This window comes from Hippocampus bargibanti, linkage group LG05, assembly GCF_051943395.1.
Source record: "Hippocampus bargibanti isolate YZ-2025 linkage group LG05, ASM5194339v1, whole genome shotgun sequence".
In the NCBI taxonomy this organism is placed as follows: Eukaryota; Metazoa; Chordata; class Actinopteri; order Syngnathiformes; family Syngnathidae; genus Hippocampus; species Hippocampus bargibanti.
This window is the reverse complement of record NC_142738.1, coordinates 27,342,501-27,359,189: the sequence shown is the minus strand read 5'-3', so window position 1 is coordinate 27,359,189 and position 16,689 is coordinate 27,342,501. Positions and strand designations below refer to the sequence as shown.

General features: G+C 41.2%; 1 protein-coding gene across 4 annotated transcripts in view; it reads left to right on the top strand.

Annotated features, from left to right (window-relative positions):
* zc3h18 (zinc finger CCCH-type containing 18) overlaps positions 1 to 16,689 on the top strand; it is a 53,640-nt gene that overhangs the window by 29,073 nt on the left and 7,878 nt on the right. For 3 of the 4 annotated variants that reach the window (XM_088997546.1, XM_088997544.1, XM_088997545.1), the window contains exons 10-16: positions 2,603 to 2,785; positions 2,976 to 3,095; positions 10,247 to 10,339; positions 10,977 to 11,273; positions 11,976 to 12,092; positions 13,347 to 13,555; positions 13,652 to 13,866. In XM_088997546.1, the coding sequence (XP_088853672.1) occupies positions 2,603 to 2,785; positions 2,976 to 3,095; positions 10,247 to 10,339; positions 10,977 to 11,273; positions 11,976 to 12,092; positions 13,347 to 13,555; positions 13,652 to 13,866 (1,234 nt within the window). The remainder of the gene's footprint in view (positions 1 to 2,602; positions 2,786 to 2,975; positions 3,096 to 10,246; positions 10,340 to 10,976; positions 11,274 to 11,975; positions 12,093 to 13,346; positions 13,556 to 13,651; positions 13,867 to 16,689) is intronic. The other variant, XM_088997547.1, reaches the window with a different exon arrangement.

Below are 16,689 nucleotides of genomic sequence, written 5' to 3'. Positions count from 1 at the left end.
TTTGTTTACCTTGGAATTCTAAACATTAGATCATGTAACAAAAATGTAGTGATCTCATTCATAAGAGTGTCATGTGGTGTAAAGGTTGTAAATAACAGCGGTGTTTTGGCTCAAGCATGATGCAATGTTTGCTTCAGTCTGTTTACTCAACTTCCTGAAAAGAAGTTGAGTCACTTGAGAGTGTATTATTTATGGTTTTTCTGAAGCCTCATCAAGTCATTTCTATTGTTAAAGCGCTACAGAAATCAATTTGAATTGTATTGTATTTCATTACACTGATAAGCTGTGAAAACATCTTAGTTTACTTTACGTTATTGTTGACAGGCTTTACTTATCTTCTTTAATTTTGATGAGCAAATTAAACTATTGTTCCGAAGTGCAGGTCCTAAAAATAGCACGGGTCTATTTTTAATTAGAGCAACATAATGCGGCATTGAGTCATTTATTTGCTCTGGCATCATATGCTTGTGGAATTTGTCACTGACCGCGAATCATGCACTTAGTGTCCAAAGACAATATGTCAGAACATTAGCGCTGAAAGAAATAATTACCAACTCTCTGGACAAAACTCATTTAGTTTAATTTTCAGTTCTTCCTGGTGTAGCGTGAGGCTAAGCTTAAATTGTCACCTGTGACACTCAACCGAAACATGCAAATAGGGTTTGGTTTCACTTTCCTAACAGCGGTTAGAGATTTTAAAATGCAAGAATTGTGAATTCCCATTTGCCTTTCATTCCACCCACCTCTTCAAATTTGATATTTATGCTTTGTTTAAATTAAATTCTGGCTTTACAAAAACAAATGTCAAGGCTTGTCATGTATTCTCTTTTTCTGATCCTTTGCACTGTCGTAGGAATTTGTCTCTGATGGTATGACATGTTTTGACTCGGTGACATTTGTTCATTGTCTGAAGTACGGTAGTTGGTTTTGAACTTCATGCTCTATCTGCAATTCATCTTGGCAATTACAGTTGATTTTAGCTGAAAAAGGAAAATGACCTCAAGCAGAATCCTGGTTCCTCCCAAAATATCGGTTTATTGGCCTTATACATTTCTTCCTTAAAGGACAACCGACGTCACTTTTTTGTTTCTTAACTAACATCAAAAAAACGTTTTATAGCATCTAAAATACCCAAAACACGCAGTATGATATTTTTATTCAAATGCAAAACACCGATAAAAATGACTTCTTCTTTTCCTTTCGGCTTTTCCCTTCAGGGGTCGCAACAGTGAATCAATGTCCTCCATCCTCTTCTCTCACACCAGCTACCTTCATGTCCTCTTTGACCACATCCATAGACCTCCTCTTCGGTCTTCCTCTCGGTCTCCTGCCTGGCCGTTCAAGGCTAAGCATCCTTCTCCCGATATAGTTGGTCTCTCTCCTCTGGACATGTCCAAACCACCTCAGTCTGGCCTCTATGACTTTTTCTCCAAAGCCTCTAATATGAGTTGTCCCTCTAATGTACTCATTCCTCATCCTATCCAACATGGTCACTCCCAAAGAAAACCTCAACATCTTCAGCTCTGCTACCTTCTTAAAGTGTCCAAAATCTGCAAAAAATTGAGCTGCGAATTGGGCATTTTCAGAAAGTCCCGCCCCCAGTTTGTGACGTCACGCCAAGATGCCTTGCATAGCTGCAGAATCAAAACAATAGCTTCAGATTCGGAGAATATGCTTTATTCTTACACATCCAGTTATGAATATGATTCAAATAGTACTGAAGAGGAAAGCATACATGTTTGCAATCGATTAAAGAATTTATTCCGCGCTATTATGAGGCAACATTGAGGGGAGATTTCTCAAGGAAAAAGGCACAAAATGGCGACCTCCTGTGGCCACCTCCGTTTCCACAGGCTGATAAATTTCTTATATGGAGCTTGGACGCCCTCTTCTGGCGGCTTTTGGGTGCAGCACGAGGTTTTCAGACCAAACAAGTAAAGCAAAATACATTAACGTGATGGAAGGACCGCTACAATGCGTCTTTTTTTCGGTCATGGGCGTTCCTTTAGTGACGTCGCGTACGGACTCGTCACCAACTCAAAAACAAGACTTCCTGAATATTCAGTGCGAGTCTTAAAACGTAAAATATAGCTATATGCGGTGGAATCTTATTAAAATACGCTCAGTAGAAGTCATTTGAAGCCATTTTACAAATTATGGACACAACTTGTCCAGAGATGTCGGTTGTCCTTTAAAGGGACCGTTTTTCACACCTGAAATTGACCTCTTATTTATAAGAATAACACCTTAGTGTACACTGGCCAGTCTTATAGATTTGTGAAAAAAATGTAGCACAAATGTTGCCAGCGATATGCAGAATGCCGGCTAATGGGTTTCCTGATTAACAGCCCAAACTAAACGACAGCTATTTTCTGGCAGATACTGTATGTGGGTTTAGCCAATGTCATTCAGTTCAGCTCATTCATTTAATAGAGAAGTTTACAGATTACAGTTCATATCTAAATTTAATTGGCTGAAAATATTTTAAAAAACACTAGGTGTTCATGTTATTGATAACATGTAGTATTTGAAGAAATCGTCAAAGCAGTCTTTTTACACTGACTTGTCTGACTCTACGCTTCATCTTGTTCCATCATTTCAGCCGACCAATGGAGCCGCCTATAAAGAAAGAGCTTGTGCCAGCAATGAGACAACCAGATGAGTGGAAGGACCCTTGGCGTCGGTCAAAATCCCCCAGGAGAAGATCTGGTCTGGGCTCCCCGCCCCGTAGTCGGCGGAGAAATCATCATTCTGGTTCCTCCGTTTCGCCATCAAACTCTTCCCGGTATGTCCTCCAGCAAGTCACCATGCTTGTTAGGTTGAGAAAATTCATTTGAAAGTCTGTACCGCATGGGATTTTTTTTCCTGACCTCCATCAAATGATGTGGGTTTCTTTTATAGCCTGGATGGTTTACCTGTATTTTTTCGTTTGGTTTCCATAATCTCTGCAATATTACCCTGTTTGTCTGCTGCAGGTCTTCGTCTCGCTCTTCGTCCTACACGGGTTCCGTGTCATCGCGGTCTCGCAGCCACTCCACGTCGTTCAGTTCCTACACCAGCCACTCTCACAGCTCATTCAGTGGCAGCCACTCAAGGTTTGTTTTGTCTCACTGGTCCCTTGGGATAATTTTGTACCGATTATGAGCTGGTTGAAAAAAACGTGTCATTTTTATCATTTTTTACCTTCCCCCCACCCACTTTTTTTAATTTAGAAATTAAAACTGTAACCCGTTCCTGCTTTTTTCCAACTAATAAATAATACTTCTAAATTTAGGTACATTATCTCACTTTGAACTCGAAAGCATAATTTGTGGCTTTGCGTCTTCCAAACCTGGCAATTGATACAATCTTCCTGTTTTTTAGATATGTTTTATCATTTCAAATAATGTACGGTGTGCTACAACTTTTATACAGGATTGTAATCATTTATAAGGGCAGCTATAACACAAGGTTGACAGATATGTAATCTGGCATCTTGGCAATTGCGTTTGTCTTTTCACGTGTCCTCAAGAAATGTTCATTCGACCCTCACTGTTGAGTTCAGGATGGATTTTCAGTTTGACTACTTCACTCGCATTCTGGCGTTCTTGCGCTGGCCCTTCGTTCATTTAAAGATTTCGGACTGTACATTCAAAGTCACAGAGCGGGTGTTCAGGCTACATATGTGGTGGATTTATTGCCGATTGTTCCTCAAAAGAAGTACAGTGATACCTCGGTTTACGAATGCTTTCGCTGACAGATTTTTCGCCTTACGAACTTTAAATTCGCGAGAATATAATCTTGGCAGACGGACTAGTTTTTGGCGGGAGAGCACCAAACGGTCGAACAGCGCCATCATGGTTGGCGGACTAGTTTTCTTCACCCCCTTTGAGTGCAGACATGGTTTGTTATCGAGTGGAGTACTTTTGCTATTATGGGACCCGAAAAAGAAAATTAAGGTCGAGCAGAAGGAGATCATCGAAAAACATGAACGAGGTGTGCGTTTGTGTGAATTAGCTGTCCCAGTACCATTACGCTAAGTCGACCATTGCTACTATCCATTGACAACTACCATCATAACGGTAAATAAATAAATAAATAAATAAATAAGCGAGTTTATTATACTGTACCGTTTATTTCTTTAATTACAATGCAATACCACATCTCGTGTACATAAATTAAGGTATGTTTTGTGTAATTTTGAGGGTTATTTAGTAGAAAATTATGTTTTATGGGGACATGGGAACAGATTATTATCATTTTTAATGGTTTCTTATGGGAAATAAATGTTTGGCAGACAAACGTTTCTCCTTACACACACTTTCTGGGAACCAATTAAGTTTGCAAGCCTTGAAATCCGTTGCTGCCAAAATGGTGAATAATTCCAGCTCGATTCACGCAGTTGCAGTTAACCCGTCTATCTCAGAATTGTACCAATTGGCTAATTGTGACCTTTTCAGACTAAATCTCAAATTCTGGAGACACTGTGGCAGTTCAAATTCCATCCAAAGCGTGTCGCAGCCAAAGTTTTCATCTTAAGTTGGAAATTCCTGGAACAATATTCAAAAGAAAGCTATCACTGGAACTGGACCTTGATCAACTTTCCTGAAATTCATTCCACATCTTACCTAGGAAATATAAAGGTCTTCTTTTGTTTTCCAAGAAATGTGCGTTAAAAAAGGCATGCCCACATATTTCTTTGTGGAGTTTCCATTTTCTAATGCATAGAACTGACTCCACAATTTACCGTATTTTCCCGTGTATAGGGCGCACCCAAAAGCCTTGATTTTCTTCAAAATAGTTATTATACGCAAGTGCGCCTTATACGCAAGTGCACCTTATACACAAGTGTGCCTTATATCTGAAGTAATATTGAGCCAGATCTCGCAACTACTGTCAGTAGTCACCGACTCCATTTCCCCCTGTAGAAGAAGTAGTGCGTAACCTCAGCCTCAACTGGGAAGTCTTATAATGTGGTGTGCTTTATACAGTATTTTGAAAACGTATATATTTCTATATTACATTTGGAAAACTTTTGTCATTCATTTAAGGTGCACCTTATAGTCCGGTGTGCCTTATATATGGAAGACGTTTGAAAATACACCATTCACTGGGGGGGTGCGCCTCATACTCCGGTGCGCCTTATACATCACAACATACAGTAATCTGATCTCGTTGGACCATTAACTTTAGACAATCGCTTTGAGCAGATGGTCGTATGACGTTTTACCGGATTACCCTGTTGTTTGACCATTGGGGAATTCCCATTCCCCTGTTCCCGCGTAAAAAAGAAATCATGGAACTTGTGACCAAATGGAAACAAACGCGTCAAAGGACAATGTCCAGTCATTTGGACTTTACACACTGACACAAAAAGCTCGTTCAAGAGATTCACTTTGAAGCATCCCCAAAAAGCATGTTTTTTATATTTAGAATCCCTGTTTAAATCACTTTTGGGGAATTTTTTTAATCATAATTTGTAAGGTGTTGGGGCGTAAAAGTTGTTGATAATGCCCATTTTTGCAGACATCTGAGCTATTCGGCAGGCCTTATCTCTAAACTTCGAGTGTGAAGTTTCTTCCTATTCAGCCCTGTCCCTCCCCCCTCCGGGCGTGCGAGGGTGCACTCCGAATGACCATTTTATAGTTGATTCTGCTACAATTGTCTTTTCAATTTGAAAAAAGCGGATAAAATACATCTGTTTAGGCACCTGCCTAAATTTAGTAGGATGAGCTTGTTTGTGTTGGGTGTTTATATTTTTGGTTGCATGAACTATAAAATGTTATTTCTTGCCTTTTATATGCCAGTATGTGCTGTGTGACTACAGGCACTCCCCACCTTACAAACGAGATACGTTCCGAGTGGTTGTGTGTAAGGAGAATTGGTTCGTAAGTTGCTTCAGTGCTATATTTTGTATGGAATGTATATTTTAGTCAAACACTGAACGGGGAAGTAGAAAACACAGACACTCTAACAGTCGTTAAATAAATTCACACCTACTGTAGTACAATGACATATCCTAGGGTCTTCAGTAATACATTACTGAAGTCATTACTTTTTGTTATGCATCGTCTCCTCCTGGAGTGTCAACTGGGAAGAGGCATTTCCTCCCCACCCACATACTCTACACAGCCAATCGTAAGCGAGCTCAATGCCTCCTCATCAGAGCGTCAACTGGGAAGAGGGATTTCCTCTTTGCCCACATACTCTACGCAGCCAATCATAAGCGAGCTCGGCGGATCGGGGCCTGAACGCGTTGGCAACACTTTAGCGCTGATTGGTCAGCCTTAGTGTCCGTCGCGCAAACATCCAGCCCTTGATACCTCTAATGTGTCTGTGCGCATGTGTACGTGAAGCACAGTACGCAGCCAATCACAAGCGAACTTGTGTTCATCTCTCTCCGAACATTTTTCGACAAACTACCTGCGAAAATGTTCGTATGTACTGTTATGTAATACATCTGTTTAAGCTCTCAGTCGTATAGTTTTAGGAGTTACTGAGAAATGTAAGAAATTTAAGAGGTTTAAATGTTAGAAATTTAACAGGTTTAAATTTCCCAGTAACTCCTAAAACTATACCTACAGTAGACTACATCACAGCTACTGAATCGGCTATTAAAAATAACAAACTTTCCTATACAAAGGCAGATGATCTGCGCATTAAAATATCAGCCCGTCTTAGAAGTGCCAAACCACCTCCATCCAACATAACATTAGAAGAGAGTAAGGCGTTAACTACTCTACAAAAAGATAAAAATATTACTATTTTGCCAGCAGACAAAGGTAGGTGTACATTGCTTCTCAACACATCGGATTATGAAGACAAAATAAATAGGTTAATCAGTGATTCTTCCACTTATGAGCAACTAAAAAGGGTCCCTTCCAATAGATACAAGAAAGAAATGACAGACTGTCTCCAAAAGTTAGAGAAAGAAAAACAAATAGACAAACATGTATTTTAGATTATACCCGGGGGAGGCCACACCATGTATCTATGGCCTGCCAAAAATACATAAAGAAGGGTTCCCCCTCAGACCCATTGTTTGTGGCATTGCCTCCTCTACATACAATGTAGCCAAATATTTAAAAACTATCTTCGCTCCGTTGGTTGGTAACACAGAATATCACGTACAGAACACCACAGGGTTTGTAGAGAAGATCAAAGACTTCATATTGGAACCTGAGGAAACATTGGCATCTTACGATGTGACTTCGCTGTTTACATCTGTCCAAACCCCAGCAGCAGTCTCAGTGGTGAGGACGAGACTGCTGGCGGACGTTTCTCTGCATTAAAGAACCAAACTTAAACCGGACCACATCTGCCAATTGTTAGAAATTGGATTGGATATGCCTTTATTAGTCTCACAGTGGAGAAATTTACATTTCACAACAGCAAAGTGATGAAAGGAATGAAAGTAGAAAAACAAAATACATGAGCTGCTGGAAAGGCAGCCACTCTCGCGGCGCCGTCTTGAAGTCAAAAGAACAAAAAAAAACTAAATAACAAATAATATGACAGCATAGAGACAATATGACAAAACACAGACACAGAGAGACATTCATTATTCAGGACTTGCTGTACCCTCTTTGTGATGACATGAAGCAGTTCTAGATTAAAGAGGAGAGGATCAAAGCGTCTTTCCACCAGTGGATCAGGGACATCATGGTGGAATGTGCACGTCGACTACAAACTAAATGTTGAAAGCAAACACGCAGCTGTAGCATCCATTGACGAAAAGAGATTGTCTCACATCTCCTGTTCCACATAAATCTGCTTCAATTCCAAGCCGCAACAGTTCTACATACGCATCGGCGCTCTGCGCTGACACTCCTTTTTTCTTATCGCGGGTTCCCCAAGCCATGCATCCATCTAGCCGCAGACTGTCCAACAGCACTGACCTTTCCGCTAAACAAAGCGGGGCTGTGAAGATGCTGCCCATTACAGGCGCAAAAAAAACACAATGGCCCCTTTGGTGTCCAGCGATGGCAGTCGAATGGCTCCGACATTCCTCCCATTCAAAAACAGTACTGGCATATTCATGCTGCCGAAAAGGCACAACCGCTCAGCAAAGTCTCCTCCTTGATGAATGTCGTGGTCAAAAATGCTGAAGAACAATCTGTATCCGTTCCACACGATGCACAACAACACAAAGTGACAAAAGAAAACACAAAACAAGACAAAAACAACCAAAAAAAGCAAGGCTCATGAGAGCACTTGCTGAGGCTGCCTACTCGGGCGCCATCTTGGACTTCATGTCACTTTTTCATGACTTCAAATGTGCCTTAATACTACATATTTTCAATTTAGGGAGAAATTGTCCAAACAAATTCATGGTTGTGCTATGGGGCTCACCAGTTTCACGCATAGTGGCTAATCTGTACATGGAAGAGATGGAGAAACAGGCCCTCACATCCTTCCCGGGGACAAAACCTAGACACCGGTTTAGATATGTGGACGATACTTTTGTCATAATTAAAAAAACAAGAAATTCAATCCTTCACCTCAACTCGGTAGACATCAACATTAAATTTACTCGCGAGGACATTAAAGAGAACCAACTAGCCCTTTTGGATTGTAAAGTAGTTATAAAAGAGGACAGAGCGCTAAAAACAGAAGTCTTTAGGAAGGCTACGCACACTGACCAATACTTTTCGATTCTAACCACCCTTTACAACACCAACTAGTAATTATCAGAACCCTCCAGCATAGGGCTAAACTAATACCAACAAGCGTTGAAGGTAGAGAAAAGGAGTCAAAACAGAGGACCACTCAACCTGAGAGGAGGGACCTATCATCGGTGGGGCCGCAGGGAGTTGTCCTCTTCTCCCCCCAACCTCAGAGTAGGGACCTATCATAGCAGTGTCCGGCGCCTCTATGTCTGGACATTAGCGATATATACAGGTCCGCTACTACCAGTAAGACTTCAGTTCGCTGAAGAAGCATCTTGGATAAGAAGCGAAACGTCCGACACCTTCAAAAAAAGTACAGATGATGGCTGAAGAAACCTTTTCATCGAAAGAGTCCCTTGGCAACACAAAATTCCTACTTATTTCAAACCGATAAACACTTGAAGGCAAAAATTAGTGCATCCAGAAGATAGGCTGCCAAATGAAAAACAAAATAATGTAGTTTATTCAATACATTGTAAGAATGAAAATAAAAAAAATATGAAATAGCAATGAAAATAGCAGAACATTGGGGAGACTAAACAAATTCTCAAAAAAAGACTATCAACATCGCAGGGATAATACTAGTGGGCCTCAATCGGCAGTACATATGCACCTAAAAGCTAGCAACCACTCATTTGACGACAATGAGGTTAAAATCTTAGCGAAAGAACCTAGATAGTTTCAAAGGGGTGTAAAAGAGGCGATTTTCATAAAACAACGAAATCCTTCATTAAACCGGTTTGGTGGGGTGAGGTTCAACTTGGATTGTTCATACAATAGCCTGCTTAGGCAACATAGGATTAGTAATACTGATGAGGTGATACCGGTCCAAGTGGGGCAATCAGGCCAGTCAGAACAATAGGAACTATCAGTGCTGCTGCAGGGAGTAGTCCTCTGCTCCCCCCAACCTGAAAGCAGGGACCTATCATTGCAGAGTCCAGCACCGCCATGTCTGGATGGTAGGGATATATATAGGGCCTAAACTACCAGTAAGACTTTAGTTTGCTGACGAGGTTTCTTGGATAAGAAGCAAAACGTCCGACACCTTCAAAGAAGTACAGATGACGGCTGAAGAAACCTTTTCATCGATACTGTTATGTAACTTGAATGTTCGTAAATTGGGAGCGTCTGTATTCTATAAATATGTAAAGTCTTTATGACAACGACAATGACTTAGTTAATTGCCACCTGCACACACTGGCAATATAAACCTGTTTAAATACGGAGGCAATCCCCTTTAAAACATGTATAGCAATGGCTATTGTTTATTGTTAATTAATAAATGACAGAAATGGATGGAACCTAACTGATTTGTCCAGAAAGGTTTGACATGCCTTTAATATCAATGGGACACGGAGCAGTCTCACAAATCCCAACAAATGGAGCTATTGATTGCCCATAAGATTTGAACACAGGATGTAATTTTTCACACAGGTGAGTTTTTCCTTTTCCCCTGAAAAATGGAAAGCAATCTTACTTTACAAAGGGCTTTCCCTGATTTTATTTTGAGCACTGTATATAAAACTATAATTGTGTATATTAAAAATAACAAGAAAAAAAAACTGTTCAACATTAAACTTTCTCTTCTACTGATTCAGGTCAAGATCGTTCTCCACATCTCCCTCACCAGTTCCACCTGTACCAAGGAATGCCAAAAATAAACCAGATCTTCCTCCACTGCTTGCCAAAGGGTAGAACCATCCATCCATTTTCCGTACCGCTTATTCCTCATTAGGGTCGCGGGGGGTGTCTATCTCAGCTGTCTTCGGGCACGAGGCGGGGGACACCCTGAATTGGTTGCCAGCCAATTGCAGGGCCCACAAAGACGTACAACAGTCACTCTCACACCTAGGGACAATTTGGAGTGGTCAATCTGCCTGCCATGCATATTTTTGGAGTGTGGGAGGAAACCGGAGGACCCGGAGAAACCCCACGCGGGCCTGGGGAGCACATGCAAACTCCACACAGGGAGGCCGGACCGGGACGCGAACCGGCGACCTCTGCACTGTGAAGCCGGTGTGCTAACCACTCGACTACCGGGGCGCCCCAAAGGGTAGAACCAAAGTCCATATTATTTGGATAAACTTTAACAATTCTTCAAAAGCATGTTTCAACCACTCAGTTGCTCCTTCTCGCGTTCTTACGATAAAGTATTCATCCAAACAAACTTTGCACATTGTCTCTTTGATGTCACCAAATGATACAGGGGTCTTTTTCCAGTCATGAAATGTGACAGTAATTCTCTGTATTGTTTTTGATAACTGATGGTATGCTTACCTTTTGTTCTCTGGACATTTCAAAATAATCCACCCCCTACCCCATCCACAGCATGCCATTGAAGCAGGGTGCTGCACTCACTCCACGCAAGGATAAACCTCCCATGAAAAAAGCTCAGACTCCACCACCGCCAAGTGGACCAATGACCAGGCCTTTCAAGCCCTTGCCCGAAGGAGGAAAGCCTTCCGTGAATCTTCGAGAGTCGACCAGTGTTGTTGTCGCTGCCGGTGGTAATGTTAGTGCTGCTGGCAGTGTCATGGTCAGACAACTTCCTTCCCGGGAAGCTGGCGGGCCTCCCAACCAGAGGGAAGGAAGGCAGAAAGAACGGCAACAGCATCCTCCTCGGAGGTAGGCATCAATCAATGTCGATTTACACTACTCACAAGAAGTTTGGGACATTGAGCTTTCGGGTGAGATTTCAGGTTATTATATATATCATTCCAAACCTTTATAGGAGAACTTTATGTGACCTCTTTTGAATGCTCATGATGCTTCTCTCTCACGAGGAGATTCTTAGCAACATTCATACGGTGCATTTGATCCTTGAATCAATCAATAAATGTCCTGGTTGAAGTAGAGCTCATCACGCCTTTTACATTTTGACATCCAAGATGACACTTAACAATACAGCAACCCTACGCTGTCATTCTGGTACTTCAACAGCACAGGACATTCTCAGACGGAAGTGGCCTCTATCTTAGTGTAACAGAGTGTCATCAGCAGATTGCCATTTAATTTTTACAAAGGCCACTGTTTGTGAATTTCATGGAGTTATTCAGTCAAAAAATGGATAATAAAAGATTTTGTGGTCTCCTTTTGATATTTGATAATTGAGGGATGTGTCAAGAAGGGCATCCGACGTAAAGGCTTGGCCAAAACAAGCATGCGAATAAAACTTTGAAGATCGAGGACACTGATTTGCTCTGGTGACCCCTGAAAGGAAAAGCCAAAAGGAAAAGAAGATTAGCTAATTGGTCATTTATTCTTTTTAAAGCAAAACAGTTTGTGTTGGGTTGACACTTGTCTTTTGGACGGTTGCTTCTCTTTTAGGCGGACTGTAAGTGGGAGTGTTAGCGGAAGTGGCAGTAGTTACTCAGGTTCAAGCTCTCCGTCCAGATCCTCTTCAAACTCCCTGTCACATTCACGTTCTGGATCCAGAAAATCTAAGTACGTCACCACACCTTTTCATTGCATGCATATAATTGTCAACACAAATAAATGTTCATTTTTTGTTTGTAGTTTGTTTTGTTTTTTTTGTTACCATTATCAGGGACACAATTGAATTAATCGAACTGCAACAACTCTGATTCAGTTAAGCTTTAATGTGATCATGTTACTCGATTTGCGCACAATGAGATCCACATTGGAAATGCGTTGGAATTAATTGAACGAAGTAAGCATGTCATAAGATGGAAACACAAACAATGATGAAAAATCATTGTTTGATTGAACATAAGTCAAAGAACATATCAACCCAAGTCAAAGAAAAGAAATCTTAATTTATATGCTTCAGTCTGGTCTATATGCTCGAAGGGAGTAGGAAGAAGTTAAAAAAAACATATCTTATCCTACCTCTTGTTCTCTACAAATTATTAAAAATGTATGTTGTCGTATTGGTAGACAAATAGGTATTGGTTATTCATAAATATGTGCCACGATACATTCCAAATAATCACTCTGTTACGTAATTGTGACCTGAGCATCTAATTGCGACTCTTTTTTTTAATTGGATGGCTTGAGTATGTAGTCCACAGGTGTCAAACTCCAGTCCTCGAGGGCCGCCGTCGTACGTTTTCCAAGTCCCCTTGTTGCAAAGCACCTGATTTAAAGGAACAGGCTCAACGTCAGACTTGCTCTGTGGAAGTCTGACATTGAGCCAGTTCCCTTGAATCAGGTGCGTTGCAACAGGGAGACTTGTTAAACATGTAGAACGGCGGCCCTCAAGGACAGGAGTTTGACACCTCGTCCCTTTCAAATTGAATAAAATCCATTGTCCTGGTCAACCATTTCTCAATGTGATGAGTAGACATATTGTGTTTACAATATTTGTTTTAAGTTAGGTTTTAGCATTCTTGGGTTAAATAAAGTGCCAAGTGATTCACCTGTGTTTTTTCCATAGAACCACTTTTACTGTTGCACATTCTTCAAACATTAATTAAATAATCTCTCTTGTTTCCACATGCTTGATCTTGGGAAACCTCTCAGGAAGTCCAGGTGTGTTTTTTTTTCCAAACGATTTGTTGTGTGTTACGGGGAGTGCCTTTGTGCAGTGTGGCAAAATGGGTGTATTCATTCTGTCAATAATGAACATTATACTTTCGAGCGTGGGCATGCTCATGGCGATGTTGCACAATGTGTGAAAGCTTGTTCCTTTCCAACTGATGCAATGGCTTTTGGCTCACCGTATTTCCTCTGCTACAGGTCTTTGAGTGTGAGCAGTGTGTCTTCAGTGTCATCGGGTTCATCTGGCAGTAGTTCCATGCATAGCGCAGACTCTGATGACATGTATGCTGATCTGGCTAGCCCTGTGTCTTCAGCCAGTACTCGCTCACCGACTCCAGGGCACCCACGGAAAGAACGAGTGGTCCCCCCTCGGGATCGGCCGCCACAGAACAGAGACAAGAACAGAGGTCAGTGTGCAATAGAATGTATAGTTATTAGGGGTGGGCAATTTGGTGTGAAATCAGCCTGTACCGAAGTTTTCCTCATGTGATCTGATATCATAGAGAGGGTGGTGAAGAAAGACGAACCCATAAGGGAGGATCGCAGGAAGATGAACCCATCTGGCGGTCCACCCAGAGGAGGCCACCCTATTCCCAGACCAGTCCCTGGAAACAGAGGTAGTCGCCCTTCACACCACCCTGCTGGAAATATGCCACCACCGGGAAACTATGGCGGTCCTGGTTCCCATAAAGACATCAAACTCACCCTTCTCAATAAGGTAAATTTTCATCTTATTTAAAGGACAACCAACACATTTTTTTGTTTTCTAACTGACATCATAAAACGTTTTATAGCATCTAAAATACCCAAAACACACAGGCTGATATTTTTAGTCAAATGCAAAACACCAATAACAAATGACTTGGTGTGCTAAAACTGCAACAAATTGAGCTGCGAATTGGGGATTTTTAGAAAGCCCCCCCCCCCCCCCCAGTTCGTGACATCACGCTAAGACGTCTTGCCTTGCTCGAGAATCAAAACAATGGCTTCAGATTCGGAGAAAGTGCTTTGTTGTTACTCATCCAGTTATTAATATGATTCAAATAGTTCTGAAGAATAAAGCATAAATGTTTGCAATCGATTAAAGGAGTCCTCCCATATCAATTCGAGCCGGCAATGACAGCAATGTAGCACCCAGAAAATGCAGAAGATGGCGCTCAAGCTTCGTTGGAAATGGGCTGATTTGTCTGCAGTGAATATCAAATAGTTGTCTTGTTGTTATGTGTATTCCTTCTAATTTCGCCATCAATCAGAATCATCTTTATTGCCAAGTATGTAGAACACACAAGGAATTTGTTTCCGGTAGAACACGCTGCACTAGTATCGTTGTCAAACAAACTGCTAAGTGGCACTATACAGTTCCATTTTGGCAACACGGATCAACACAACATTTTCCAACCAAACAAGGTACCGCAAAATGCCTTGTGTGTCGCTTTCTCGGTCAGGGGCATTCCAAACGTGATGTCACATGGGGATTGTCATCAACTCGAAAAGAAGACTGAATATTCAGCACATAAAATACAGCTATATGCGGTGGAGTCTTTGTAAAATACGCTCAGTAGAAGTCATTTGACGTGATTTTACAAATTATGGACATAACTTGTCTGAAGGCGTCGGTTGTCCTTTAAGGTTGAAGGAATTATCAAATTCAAATCGCTATTGTGGATGCACATATGTTTAAATACTGTGCCAGCTGTTGAGCATTAAATAAACTGTTAAATATTACCGTCAGTGAAGCACAATCTTGACACATCTGGGTTGTTAACCTCTTACTCATTTTTCATGCATGGCATCTCCTCAACTTGATTAGTGAAATTTCGAGAAGTTTTTATTTTATTTTTGTACGACACCACGAGGCGCAACAAACGATTTTTCATTTCACCACACTGTGGCCTGAGAAGCCCCTTTAAAGTAAAACATACTTTGTTTTTGCTTTACATTTTTAAGCGGCGGCAACAAGCTGAAACGTTACTGAAGGCTGATGGTTGTCTCGCGCTGCACTTAATGTCACTCGATTAGGCTTATGAATAAGTTAATGTGAGGCTCTCTGAAGTTCTTTGCACCTCAATTTATCATGTGCATCACAGGTGTCAAAGATTGGACCTTGGGGGATGGTGTCCAGCGTGTTTTCTATCGCTCTCTACTGCAACAGAACTGAGTCAAATGATCAGGATCAGACTTTTGAGCTTGCTGAGAGCTGATCGTTTGGGTCAGGTGTGTTGTAGCACGGTGATATGGAAGCTATGCCTGACGCCAACCCTCAAGGACCACCTTTTTGTTGAAAGTGTTACACAGTATAAGTGCACTCCATGTCTCGTTTTAATCATATCAGATTCTTCATCTGATGGTCTATGACATGTTTTTTTTTTTCTGAAAAGAACAAGACGTTAATTGATACAAACATCATTTGGTGTTGTAAACAGGAATTGACATTTTGGGTCAGAGGGCACACACCATATTTTCTGCACTATACGGCGCACCGAAAAGCATTCAATTTTCTCAAAAACTGACAATGCGCCTAATCTCATGCACCTTAGATATCACGTTAGAATCTCCTTCCATTCCCTTTTGTGGTTTTCCCTGTCGGTGTTCCTATGCCATCATGTGCTGATAATTTGAAGAAACCAATTGTAACCTAAAAGGTTTCTGCCCGACACGAATTGATATGTGCATTCGCGAACACACCCTCAAACAAGCAGACAGCTACTTTGTGAGCTCTGCACAGCCATGATGAAATGAAGATAATACCAAAAGCATATTTCACTACTGACTAAATAAAGGAAGATGGAGACAAGCGACACTTCTCGGGATATTTGGCCCCTTGTGGTTGTGAGCCCATCAGGTTTGTGTGCTTCTTTTGTTAGATCAGCTGTCTTCAGAACATAGTTCTTTCACTTATTGTTTTTTAATGCCATTTGTATTGATATGTTTCACGTCCGTGTTTGTGAACACTTTCACGGGTTGCCAAGGAATAACCGTGTATTTTTATGGACGACTGTCTTGCTTCACGCTGCAGCCTCAGGGAGCTTCATGTGGATCAATAATCAGATTTCTTCAACATTGCGTTTTAAATGTTCTGTAAAACATTTTGTGCAGCAGATGTGAAAGTGCTATATAAATAAAGCTGTATTATGTTGTTTTCGCTTTAGCATGGCGGCATCTAGTGGATGCAAAGCACAATCTCAGCCATGATTGTAACTTTTGTCCCAGTGTTTTTCCAAACCCTGTACCGCAACACAATGGTGTGCCGCGAGATATTGTCAGGTCTGCCATGGGAAATTATCCAATATGTCCAGTCTCTCACCTGACATTATAATCATGTTCATTGCTGATCAAAAGTTTAAATAAAACACAGGTTCTAATTTGATAGATTCTAATTTGCAATGAAACAATACCATCGATGAAACAGTCGAATGTCAGTGGCAATATGACAAGCCCCATACTAACATGCTAACATATGGGGCTTATACGACTGGCAGCAGAAAGCAAGCGTGCAGGGCAGCTAGCAGTGACCTTACGTATGTACCCCGCAAGTTGACTT